This window comes from Girardinichthys multiradiatus, chromosome 21 (genome assembly GCF_021462225.1).
Source record: "Girardinichthys multiradiatus isolate DD_20200921_A chromosome 21, DD_fGirMul_XY1, whole genome shotgun sequence".
Classification (NCBI taxonomy): domain Eukaryota; kingdom Metazoa; phylum Chordata; class Actinopteri; order Cyprinodontiformes; family Goodeidae; genus Girardinichthys; species Girardinichthys multiradiatus.
The window spans coordinates 21,285,877-21,299,257 of record NC_061813.1 but is presented as its reverse complement, the minus strand read 5'-3'; the positions used below and the strand labels follow the sequence as shown (position 1 = coordinate 21,299,257).

The following is a 13,381-nucleotide window of genomic DNA, read 5'->3' as shown; positions in this document are numbered from 1 at the left end:
TGTGTGCATATGTGTGCTGGCGCTGTGTCGTGTCAGACCGGGACCATGAAGAAGAGTGTTCGCGCGGTTGTTTGCTAAGGCACTATGGCGACTGGGGAGGAAGTTCAGCTGGCAACGGTACATTTACCGTGCAATCAGTGTGCATAACAGTTACTAAAAACTCAGCTGCTTCAGCAATCCGGTCCCTTCATTATTATAGAAGTCTCACCCCCCGTGACACGCAAGTACAGTGAATTAACCCCGAAGTGAACAACCATTTCGGCCCTGGAGGAAGCGTCTGCCCTGTGTTTCCCGGCCAGTCAGGAAACTGAAGCCGGAAAAGAACACCTGGCTCTCAATATTTTATTTAAATGCCTCTCACTAATGAGAATTCATTGCGATGCCAGGCTTTTCAGAATCTCTTTGTAGCTCCCCCCCTGCCTAAAATAAAATTCGATCAGACTATCCCTGTCCATCCAGTTGTTTTGTTCCTCCATATGTTTGAGAAAGTGCGCTGTTTTATTGTTTCCCTGCGCACGTTATACCTATGTCGTGGGAACAAATTAGTATTTCATGCACACATTATATATATTTCGTGGGCACACATTAAAATTTTGTGGGAACAAATTAGTATTTCGTGCGCGCTATAAATTATTTTCCCCATGTCAGTTCTCGGGCGCCGTTTGTGAAAGACTGAAAAAAATTCTACAATTACAAAACAACTAGAAATTGCAACTTATGTAAATGAATGAAAACATGAATGAATGTTCTATGCTTTTATTTTGAAGGCACATTTTACTACTCCTGACACCGGAAGTTTTGTTTCTCCTCTTCCCCTTTAAGGATCGCTGTCACCATGGCGACGAGACGCAGAAAATAAAAACTCTGCAGTGTGATGTATGATAAGGATTGTTGTTGTCTTACACGGATAGATGTTAATAGGATGACGAACCGGACCTAAAGCGTTTTCTCCGTGACTTTATTAGCTGTGTGTGTTTGTGTTAACAACAACGCTTGTACCGTCTCGGGACCATTATACCTCTGTCTGTTCTCCTAAAAATTAGCAAACAAATGGCATGTTTAAAAGCGGTACCTTTAAGACTGCGAGCTGTGACAACGTCTAAGAAAGCGGCCGAAACATCGTCAAAGTCCACTCAGAACGTTTTCGAGAGGTAATCTCTCAGAGTTCCTCTTTCTAACTTGTGTCGCATTTAGTACTTAAATCAGACAGTATTGAGAAAAAAACAACACGTTACAGCTTTGTTAACCAAACAGATTAACTGCTGCAAAATGCAATAATCTTGGCTAATCCAGGAGTCAAGTGACACCTTCTAACTGAATGTAGTCAATAATGAAGCACAATTTCATTCATTTATTCATTTTTCAAGTGTCCTGCATATCACAATAATTTATGCATATGGATATATTTTATCTCACGTCCAACTAATTTGTTAAGCATTATTAGAGAAGCAGCCAAGAGGCCCATGGTAACTTTGGAGCAGCTGGAAAAATGTAAACCTCAGGTGAAACAATCTTTCAGCAGGACAATTATAGTCATACACGGTACAAATCTGGCCTTTATGTAAATAGGGCAATAACAAAGTTATTGTTGAAAGTAAGTCATAAGAAATCTCCTTTTGAGTTTGCTATAAGCTATGCATTGGATCCAGGAAGAAAATGCTCTGCACAAACAAGACTAAAATGTAATTTTCACATTGCCTTGAACACACTATCTCCATAGGGTTGGTTGTGGTTGTGGTAGCATCATACTATGGAGATGCTAGAATCCAGTGGCGTATATTCATGTAGAAAAAATAGCCCAAATAGTTCAGATTTAACTGATAATCTGTGGCAAGAATTAAAAATGTATATTCCACAATTCTCTCCTTTCAGAATCACTGCAACTTAACTGTTTTGCAAAGAATGATGAGCAAACATTTCCATCTTTAGATGTGCAACACAGGTTGAGAAATACCACCAATGACCTCTAGATGTAATTGTAGCGAAAGGTCATTCTACCAGGTATTGAGTCAGGTGGGCTCAATACAAATGTACACAACACTTTCCAGATTTGTATTTGTGAAAATATTGATTAGTTTCCTTCCTCTACAATTATATACTACTTTCTGTTGGTCTATAAAATAAAATCCTAATAATATGATTTTATGTTTCCAGTTATAATGTGAGAAAAAAAAAAAAAAGTCAAGGGCCATGAAGTCTTTTGCAAGGTAATGTACATAGAAAATGTCATTAGGTTGTGCATTCGGTCATATTAATTTATTTCAAGTGTGTGAGGAACATAAACTGGATCTGTTTGTCCCTTGTTCACTGGTTAGTATGAGACACCAAAATAGGGGTGTTCTTCTCTGTAATTACATGGTTCCCACATGGTTTTCCCTTCCCTTCCTTCTATCCTTTCTTTGTCTCTTTAAAGCCTGTCTGCTGTAAAAATGTTCATCCATCCAACAGAGACACACGACCAATAACCATGCACACACCTATTTATACCTACCAGCAACACAGAGAGACCAATTAACAGTCACGTTTTTGGTCTGTGGGAGGAAGCCGGAGTACCTGGAGTGAACCAACGCATGTACGTGGGGAACATACAAACTACATTCAGAAAGACCCCAGGGCCTTCTTGTTGAAGGCAACAGTACTACGAACTGTGCCACTGTGCAGTCCCTGCTGTGGAAATATTTACCATACAGTTATAGTGAACTTTAGTATTATGTTTTTTTTTTAATGTTTTGAAGGTGAATGCATAGTACTAGGGGCTATAGAAAGGGTTAGGGACTCTATACTTATGTCTTATTATTCATTTTGCAGACTGCCAACTGAGATTCTGGTTAAGATTCTGTCACACTTGGATGCCTCTGCACTTTTCAGCATAAGCCACATCACCAAACTATTCCACCAGCTTGCCAGTAATAAGTAAGTTCCATCCAGTGATAATCATTACAATGGATGTTATAAATTGAATCTGTTAGTATGTTTTTTTTGTTTGTTTGTTTTGTTTGTTTTTTTTATCCAAAAGCAGATAATGTTTTTGGAGACATGTAAAATTTTCAACACCTCAGGTAGAAATAACAAAATTGATTCTAGTGGTTTAGGATGCTGCATTAAGTATTGCATTATTATTAATTGCTGTTTATAACAATGATATATTATGGTTTGACAACAATTTTGTAAGTCAAAGACAGGGTGGCATTCACACAGATGTGACATTTAGTCAGCAAACTATTCAAGCAAGGTTGTACAGTCAAATGCAATTCACATTGTTTTATATGAAGGGAAATTAAATGTTGTAGCTCATTTTATACAGGTTTCTCTAAGGAGCTGTTGTAGATGTTGATGGCTGTGGGCACGAAGGATCTCCTGTAGAGATCTGCTGTAAAACAGACCGCTACTGGAGATCCTTCTTGCCCACAGCCATCAGCATCTACAACAGCTCTTTAGAATTGGCTTTCTCTGAGTTGGTAATTCAGTGACTCATAGGTAATATTTAGGTTCTGGGTGTTGATTGTGTCATGCTTTCACAAGTAGGACAAATTTGCATCGAGGATCATTTGGTATATAAAACAGCTGACGAAAGGACATTTATTCGGTAGTAAATGTAGAGAACATTTATCCATCTGTCAATCACATTTACAGTTCATCATCTCATCCATAACATCTTCTTAAAATATAAAAATAATAATAAAATATGAAAAAAATATAATAATATAAAATTGTAATAAAACCTCTGAAAATGTAAATTCATGCCATAGCAAGGCCTGGCATGTCAGCCGTTCTTAAAAGGATGAGATGGAGAGTTCATTTAAAGGTTAAAACAAGATTCTGCAGATCAACATATACAGAATTGTGGAAAATACAAACAAAACACAACCAATCTAAAAGACAAAGTCTTAGCAAAGCCCATACCTCATGACATCTTTTTAAGCTTTTACTACCAAGGTCCTGTTATTTTGCATTTTTGATTTGTCATGTATTAATTAGTAAAATTGCTTAAAAGGATCTCTAAAGATTTCTGATCGAATGTGTTCTTTTTAAAACCCAAACTTTTGATAATTACTTGCATTAAATAAAGTATTACTGAGGATGCTGTTAATGCATTTTAGTTTAAACAATTATCAAAACTCCTAAAAATATCATGTCTTTAGTATTATAGAATAAGTCAAATCTGTGCTTACATCTTATCTTTGCATTAAATCTTAATTAACTAATGGATTGAAAAATGAAGATGGCAAGTTTGCAGGGGGTCCATCAGGGGACCTGTAATGTCCAGTAAAGGACTTCATCAGTACTAGTTGAAGATCTGAGTGAAGTTGGGTCAACACAGTTGGTCAACACAGGATCTCAGGCATGAGGCATTTTTACCAGCAACAGTTTTGTGATGTTCTGAACTTGCAATGCTCTTAATGCAGTGATCTGTGGAAGAAACTATACATCGCTGAGCTTTGCAACGATAAAAAGAAACAGAATAAGCTCGTGAATGTCCAAGTTTCAACCAAGAAGATTGGGGATTATGCTGCAGGCTACTGGAAAGAGCTGTATTTGAAGACAGTAGCACAACGGGACATGAAAATTTGGAAATCTCTTCTTGGAACCATCAGCATCCACACTGGTCTACCGAGCCAAACAGAGCAAGTCCTCAGGTATTGTAAGAAACAGAGAAACAATCACATTTAATGATTGAGGTGTTTTGAGTTTTGTTTTGAGTCTTGCCTCTGATCATTGTTTGTGTCTTCCAGATTGTGCTTTAGTTCATTTCCTTTAGTTTTAGTTTCCTACTTGTTCTGTTTATGGTCCATTTTATGTTATTTTACATTTGTAAGATTTTCCTTTGGTCAGATCATTTGCTTGCATCTCATTTTTTTGCTCATTCATCCACTCCCTGTCACAGTCAGCCCATAATCAGCTTCATCTGGTCCACCTGTTTCATGCCAATCCATTTCTCTATTTTCACCTGTGTCATGCCCTTTATAGAAATTGCTGTTCTGTTCACTTCTCACAGAGACATACAGTTGTCATGCCAAGTCTGTCTACAGGACCTTCTCAAAATATTAGCATATTGTGATAAAGTTCATTAATTTCCATAATGTCATGATGAAAATGTAACATTCATATATTTTAGATTCATTGCACACTAACTGAAATATTTCAGGTCTTTTATTGTCTTAATACGGATGATTTTGGCATACAGCTCATGAAAACCCAAAATTCCTATCTCACAAAATTAGCATATCATTAAAAGGGTCTCTAAACGAGCTATGAACCTAATCATCTGAATCAACGAGTTAACTCTAAACACCTGCAAAAGATTCCTGAGGCCTTTAAAACTCCCAGCCTGGAAGCAGTGGACTGAGTCTGGAGTAGAAACATCCAGAGCCACCGTGTACAGGCGTGTGCAGGAAATGGACTACAGGTGCCGCATTCCCCAGGTCAAGCCACTTTTGAACTAGAAACAGCGGCAGAAGCGCCTGACCTGGGATACAGAGAAGCAGCACTGGACTGTTGCTCAGTGGTCCAAAGTACTTTTTTCGGATGAAAGCAAATTCTGCATGCCATTCGGAAATCAAGGTGCCAGAGTCTGGAGGAAGACTGGGGAGAAGGAAATGCCAAAATGCCAGAAGTCCAGTGTCAAGTACCCACAGTCAGTGATGGTCTGGGGTGCCGTGTCAGCTGCTGGTGTTGGTCCACTGTGTTTTATCAAGGGCAGGGTCAATGCAGCTAGCTATCAGGAGATTTTGGAGCACTTCATGCTTCCATCTGCTGAAAAGCTTTATGGAGATGAAGATTTCATTTTTCAGCACGACCTGGCACCTGCTCACAGTGCCAAAACCACTGGTAAATGGTTTACTGACCATGTTATCACTGTGCTCAATTGGCCTGCCAACTCTCCTGACCTGAACCCCATAGAGAATCTGTGGGATATTGTGAAGAGAACGTTGAGAGACTCAAGACCCAACACTCTGGATGAGCTAAAGGCCGCTATCGAAGCATCCTGGGCCTCCATAAGACCTCAGCAGTGCCACAAGCTGATTGCCTCCATGCCACGCCGCACTGAAGCAGTCATTTCTGCCAAAGGATTCCCGACCAAGTATTGAGTGCATAACTGTACATGATTATTTGAAAGTTGACGTTTTTTGTATTAAAAACACTTTTCTTTTATTGGTCGGATGAAATATGCTAATTTTGTGAGATAGGAATTTTGGGTTTTCATGAGCTGTATGCCAAAATCATCCGTATTAAGACAATAAAAGACCTGAAATATTTCAGTTAGTGTGCAATGAATCTAAAATATATGAATGTAAAATTTTCATCATGACATTATGGAAAATAATGAACTTTATCACAATATGCTAATATTTTGAGAAGGACCTGTATGTGTGTTTGCCACGCCAAGCCTGCCCATGTTCATGCCAGCCACTGCTACCACTGCCGGTGTGAGTTTTTCTTTTGTAATTAAAGCCTTTTCACTCACTGAGCTACTTCTGCCTGCTTGTCTGTATTCTAAGGTCCAACTCTCCCCCCCCAAAATAAATTAAAAACTAGCAATTTTATTAGAGATCAAACAGATTTATTTCAACTTTAGTGTTTTTACTTTTTTCCCCAACTTTCAGCTGAGCTATTAGGAATTTTGGCACCATTAGAAAACAAGTAAAACTTTGTAAATCCAGCCTTACTGCTGAGAAGGTTCAAGGGCAAATGGAAGAGACAATCTGCCTGCAATCCAAAACAAAGCCTAGTTTGTTTTTCATATTGCTTGCACCTAATGACATTTTCTTATTAAAGGTGAGAGAGGAGGTCTGCGTAAGAATGTGGTGTCTGCACAGAGGGGATACTAGCACACTGTTCGGGGGGGAGGGCTTCTCAGCACCTCCACTGTGGTTTCTGTTGTGTTTCTATAACCTCTGATTAGAGGCAGTGCAGCACTCAATTTTGAGTTCTGAAGCAGTTGTGTTACAGAGGGGGGAAGTAGAAATAATTGTGTTCTTTGCAGAGGCTGTCGGCATTGTTGAAATAAATTACCAAGCCCCCTCAACACGCAGATGCACAACCCGCCATCTCTTCCCTCTCTCCATCCCACACGACAATTCCCTACAGGGGGTTTTGTCTGTTACAGACACAGAGGAGTATGTGATTTACCTTGGTAATAATCATTTTGAAGACATCACACACACAAACGAGGCAGAGTGGAATCCCCTGGGTCATCCGGGGCCTCCTGGGCTGTTCCAGTTTTTAAGCTTTGTTCCTCTACTTAATTGATATCGGTTTGTGCCTCAGCTAGAAGCTGGCTGCACCACAGTGGTGGCAGTCATGAATCACAGTTTAGACAGAATTGGATAAAGAGATTTATCACAACAGCTGCCAATTGATTTCATTAGCTGTACATTATTTCATTTGTCAGAACAGCTTAGAAGCAGTTGTGTGGTTCTCTGCTGCTGACATAAGAAATGTTAAAGCCATTAAGATTGACAATTTTGGAGATTTTGAAAAGCAGCAGTCAGCTTTTGGCAAATCCTGCCTATTATGTATGAAGCAGCCTTTCTTGTCAAGTTTAGCTTTGTTTGCATAAGACATAACAGCTAAACTCTTGCATGCTAGTATGCCACTCCCCAACTCCCATTGCTTTTTTTCAGCATTGTGTTATCCTCCTCTAGAAACCTGCGTGTCACCTGGGAACTGACCGTCACTGATAAGGCTGGACGTGAGAGTACACTGGAGCTGAGCTGGTCCCAGTTCTCTGAGACTTCACTGACACTGTGTTGGTGTGGTGGAGACTGCTTGCCTAACTACGAGCAGATTTCCAGCCTTCAACTCCATGGCGTCAGGAGGTTTGCCCTCAGCCGCCCCAGCCTAAAGAAGTAAAGACAGCTATAGCATCTAGTTCAACACTTTTCCCCCTCTGTCTTCTCATCTCTTTGTGAAACCAACTGTGCTCTCTGCTTGCTCTGTCAGACCCGGCAGGAGGTCCCTGATGGAAAACTTGGACATGCGGTCTCTAACTAAAAGCACACAGGTCATTGGACAGGACCAGCTGGTGCAACTGAAGTTGTTACAGCCTGGAATCATCATTGGTCTTTGGAGGGTAATAAATTGGCAGGCAGCTGCATTGTTCTTTCATTATTATTCACTAATTATTGTAGCCAAAGCAATGTGATAGGTACTCATTGATTTAAATGTGACTGATTTAGCAGACAGAATTAGAAGGGATGCATGCAATGACTCTTTTTGCAGGACCAGGGCTCTGTAGCCTTCATCATGTTCACTCTCCACTTCTACAAACTGGTGGAGAGAAGCACTCAGGGATCTTCTGATTGGTAGGCTGCCACACAGTCACAATTTTACCTGTCTGTTTTGCAAAACCTTGTTTATTGGTATGCGTAAGACCAACACAAAGTAGAGCATAACAATCTGAAAAGTGAGGCATGTATAGCAATAATCAGACAAGTAATCAAGAGGCTCATGGAAACCCTGCAGGAGTTGCAGGGATCCATAGCTCAAGTGGGAGAATCTATCAACACTGCAACTAGTAACTAGTTTTGCACTCCAGAAATCTGGCCTTTATGGCAGTTTAGCAAAAAAAGACGTTGGACATCCTGTTTGCCGTTTGATCTAATCCCTCTTGTGCACAGAGCAAACATGTGGAAGAAGGTGTCCAATGAGACCAATACTGAACTTGTCAGCAAAACACCATGTGTGGTGAAAAATCACCCTGGAAACAAACACCATCCACTCATTGAAACATGGTAGTGCCAGCATCAGGTTGTGGGACTGTTTCAACAGAGATAGGGAAACCACTCAGAATACACAGGAAAATGGAAGGGCTGAATACAGACAATACTACAATACTACTGTTTCAAGACAGGTTGTTGTTGTTACAGGTTTCAGGACTTCTTGTTGTAATTGCAGTAAAATTGCTGAGGTTTTAAGTGTTGGCTCAGGGGGGCTGAATACCAATTCATACCACTTTTTCCGATATTTATTTAAAAACTATTTTAAATACCGTATGTAATTTATTTATTTTTTTTAAGTATGTACTGCTTCACATGAGTCTAACAATTGCAATCCCAATAACATATGTAATATGTTTGAGGTTGTAATGTGGTAAAAGTGAAAAGTGCAATATTTCTGCAAGGCACTGTATATCACCATCATGTAGACGTGATCCATTTATGATGCACTGATTTGTAGGCTTTGAAATTCTCCACCGAGGCTCTGATCACTGTGCCAAACTAAATTGCAGTTTCACATTGTCCTTAAAATAAGATATAATACATGTTATATGATATTTGACACTGGAGCTGGTACGATATGTTGAATATGACATTTTGAACACGAAACAATAAGAACAAAAAAGCTTTCGCTCCCAAATGCTATTTAAAAAAAACTGTGGATCTAGCACCCTCTACTGGTGGATTGATAGATATTAGGATAACTGCAGTATAAAGTGACTTCAGTCCTCCAAACAAATATTCCTCTAAAGAGCCTTTGTAATAAAATACCACTTTTAATTTTCTCCTCTTTTCATTTTATCTTTTTCCTTTTTTTGTCTGCCTCAGTTCCCATGTAGAGCCAGTCATCCAACCCCCTTTTGATGACATAGACTCTGAATACGGTCTCCATGGTTACCAACTACATATTGTTCTCCACAACACCGTATGCAAATTCATGTCTGAAAGCTTTTCGCAGCTCTTTTGTCGCAGAGGTAACCTATTTCTGTTCATAATCTCAAAGCCGCAATGCATTGATCAACGTGTGCACATTCAAAATCAGGTGACAATTTAAAGAATATAAGTATTACTAGTTTTTAGGTCTCTATAAGACAAGAATTGGTTAATATTTGTACAGGTAAAGTGTCTTTAGTTTTCCTAATCAGCTCATAATGATAGTGAATCATTTAATGGTAAGAACCTTAGTGCAGCCTCTTTACACACTATGACACTTATTTTTTAACACTTTAATGCTTAGATTGCACGCATTTTTTAAATAAAGTTGCTATGCTTTGAACCTTCCTATCCAGGCTAGCCAGTCCTAGCTGGTTTTGTATTATTTATGTATACTTTTTAGCTATCGCTTACTTAGGCCATAGTATTTCTTGAAGCTAAGAACCCTTTTCTATAAGGAAAGTCTTTTAAGGTTTTGAATAAGTTGATGCAAAATGCTTTAAATACTTAAAAAAAAAAAAGATTTAAAACAATGGAGATAGTATATGTAGATACTTGGAAATACTGATAATTTTTCTCAGTGTTTTCTTTTTTTTTTTTTATGAATTAAGGATTTACTTGTTATGTGTTTTCTTTGACCAGCTCACATCTCAGATGGATTCATCATGCTCACTGCCATCAGCAGAACCAACGCCTCACAGCACATCCAGCTTTCAGGGAGCATCACAATGCCCTGGAGGTGCGAGGCCTTGGAAGGTGCAGTGGAGGTACGATATGTATTAACTGTCTATTGGTTTACACTGAAAGAAAATGTATTGTCAGAGTACACTGTTCACAGTTAAATTTAGAAGTAAACTGCATCGAGGCTCAGACAGTGTTTATATCAACTTCTACAAGACATTTTTTATTTATTAAGGCAACAGTAATCTTGATGTATTTCTGTCATCACACTTAAAACTGGGGCAATAATGCCAATATTCATTATTTATTGTGAAAATTTTAATGTATTTGTCCAGTGTTTATTTAAGTTGCAGTCCCTTATCATAATCCGATGTGCATGTTGCTTTAATCTGTCCATTTGTGTATTTTTTTAGTAAGAAAATGGACTCTGACAATAAAAATATTAAAATGTGAGTCACACGCAGGAGTGTTATTTCAAATGTTTGACAGAAATCAGACGTTGGATGAGCTAAAGAAGCATTCACTCACATCTCAGAACTCAGACTATTTTGTTGATTTAAAAACAACCTCTACTCATCTTCTGATGTGTCCAACCTAGTTTTGTCGGATCAAAACTTTAACAGTAAGCCTTGGTATTTTGGTTATGCTTGCATACACAACAGGAATTCTCAAAACTTCAAACCGTGAAAGCAAATAATGTACATGAGATGACGAGGCCAGTTGTTTTATCCTGAATCAAGCAACTGACTCAATTATCATAACATAACTATTCCCAGTTGTCAATTTGGTGTACACTAACAACTGTAGTCCCGCTGTCTGTTGTCATGGAAACCATGTCAGCCTTTCTATCAAGGCATTGTACAATAATTTCACCTATTACTCCAGAAGGTTGGACAAGTTCAAAACAGCACCACAGCAGTTGGTTAGTCAGGTTGTTCGTTCAGAGGCAAAACTGGTTTGTTATGGTGGCATCTTTAAAAGTAAACACTTTCAACATAGAAGGCAGATTGGGCTTGTTTGCCTGACATCCTCCCTCTTGAAGTGAAACTATTTTATCACAAAAGATGTCCTGCATCTTGCCACAAGCTCTACTTGCTTCTTCTGTTTGGTGCTGAAAAGATGGTGTCATGATGGTGATATAAAGTGCACCGCAGGCAGAGACATTTTTTGGGCTAACTGGTTGGATTTGGCTCATTATAACAGCAGCAGTACTGCAGGAAGAATCATTAGCACCTAAAAATCACCTCAATGAAACACATCAACTAGACCAAGCGGCTTTTATATCAACTTGACTTAAAGATTAAATAATCAATTTAGATAAAGGACTAAATATTTGCTAATGTTATTTGATAATAAAATCTAAAAGCCCTTTTCAATCTTACTCAGTCCCTTTCATAAACTGCCTCCATGTGTTTTGCTGCTACCACATTTTCAATAAATATATGATGTTATAAGTAAACACCTTTGGAAAAACCTAACATATATAGAAGATGTGGAAAGAGTGAGTGTGGCTAGTTACTGGGAAAATATATGCCTGCGTGTTAAGAGGGTGACATACATTTCTGTATATGTCAACTGCAACAGCTGCGATAAAATCAGCTGTGATAAACCACAAACTAAAGATACATGCTGACTCATGTTTATTTTGCAATACTACCAGAATTGCTGCATCATGTCTTTGACGCTGCTGGACGAATTCAGGCAGCCCTTCATCTGTATCAGTTCTCCTGTTTCTGTGGAGCTGGAAAAGGTGGATGTCTCTTATGACTATGATGGTGAACACTATCTCATCCACTATAAGGACTCAGACATTCAGGTGAAGATGCAGCTTGCAAAGATGAAGAAGAGACAGACTGTCATCAGTTTAATTGTCAATGTGAGTGTTTGTATTGTTAACAAGCATTTCAGCAGAGGTTACTGATCTATGTGTGTTTCTGTTTTTTATGTGTAGAGTGATTTTACAGCCAGTATTTTGTCCATTCTGTGGAAAATTGTCAAGTGGAGTGTAAAGTTAGCCACAGGACCTTGATCCCCACCCACTTAAAGTTATAGAGTCATTGCAATGAATAAATGGTGTGATTAAAACCTGTACAGCCTTCTATTTCTTTTATTTTTCAAAATTATAATACCTGGACAAATGTAAGGAAAATGAAAGTGTTGTAATTATGAATATGAATATATTATTTAATATTAATATTTTAATATTTATTAAATAATATTTCGGTCTGTTAAGGGTTGTCCTGTGAATACCAGCCCAGTAAGGCGGTGGTATTAGGACAAAATTGAAAGGGATGAGCCAAGCTCTGACATTATTGATCAGCAAAACTCTGCACACATATGGAATGAATTCACACAATTTCTTAAAATACAAGAATGTATTAACAAAAATAAGTCAACTCAAAGTCAAACATATTTCAATCAACAAACTCTTTACTATGCTAAAATAATCCAACTAAATTACCAAGCAGAATTAAAGAATAAGAAAGACTAATGGGCTATGTACAATATAAACAAGTTGATTAAAGATGGTTGAAAATCATGACCAAAAGAGTGATGCAACATTACCATACAATGTTTATGTTTGAGAACCAAGGATTATCTTGAAGAATCTGGAAGTGAAGTTAAGTTAGTCTTGGAACTAACTTAGGCAATAATTGGTATACCTTTAAACAACCATTCACAATGCAAGATCAGATTAAATATTTTAATAAAATAATATTTTAAGAATGATTTGCTGAATAAAACCGACCTTCTGGATGACCAATTCTCAATGGTGTTTAATTAGCTGCCTTTATTTAGTAAAATAATATTTAAAGAAATATTACTTTGAATAAGAACCAAATCTTTCTGGAGAAATTGACTTAATGGTGTTTACTTAGTTTTCAAGTTTGGTAAAATAATATTTAGGGAAATATTTTACTGGATTGAAAACTAACAACCTTTTTGGGTAAATGATCTTTAGCAGGCAAACGTGTTCTTAACTGTTAGCGGTTAAAACTAACAAAAGAAGCGTATAGCTAATCAGAATCAAACACATACCTTTAAAA

General features: G+C 38.0%; 1 protein-coding gene across 4 annotated transcripts; it reads left to right on the top strand.

Annotated features, from left to right (window-relative positions):
* Nucleotides 1-829: 829 nt before the first annotated feature.
* On the top strand, nt 830-12,423 carry fbxo15 (F-box protein 15). Of its 4 annotated transcripts, XM_047349152.1 has the most exons (10): nt 830-1,151; nt 2,809-2,913; nt 4,407-4,637; nt 7,647-7,850; nt 7,945-8,074; nt 8,224-8,306; nt 9,549-9,694; nt 10,296-10,420; nt 11,995-12,150; nt 12,286-12,423. In XM_047349152.1, exons 1-10 carry the CDS (start codon nt 1,051-1,053, stop codon nt 12,361-12,363), a joined length of 1,359 nt encoding a protein of 452 aa, XP_047205108.1. In that variant the 5' UTR covers nt 830-1,050; the 3' UTR covers nt 12,364-12,423. The 4 variants fall into 4 exon arrangements, with proteins under 4 accessions (XP_047205108.1, XP_047205107.1, XP_047205109.1 ...); XM_047349151.1 differs by having other exon boundaries at nt 11,995-12,423; XM_047349153.1 differs by lacking the exon at nt 12,286-12,423 and having other exon boundaries at nt 9,549-9,762; nt 11,995-12,157.
* The last annotated feature ends 958 nt before the right edge of the window (nt 12,424-13,381 follow it).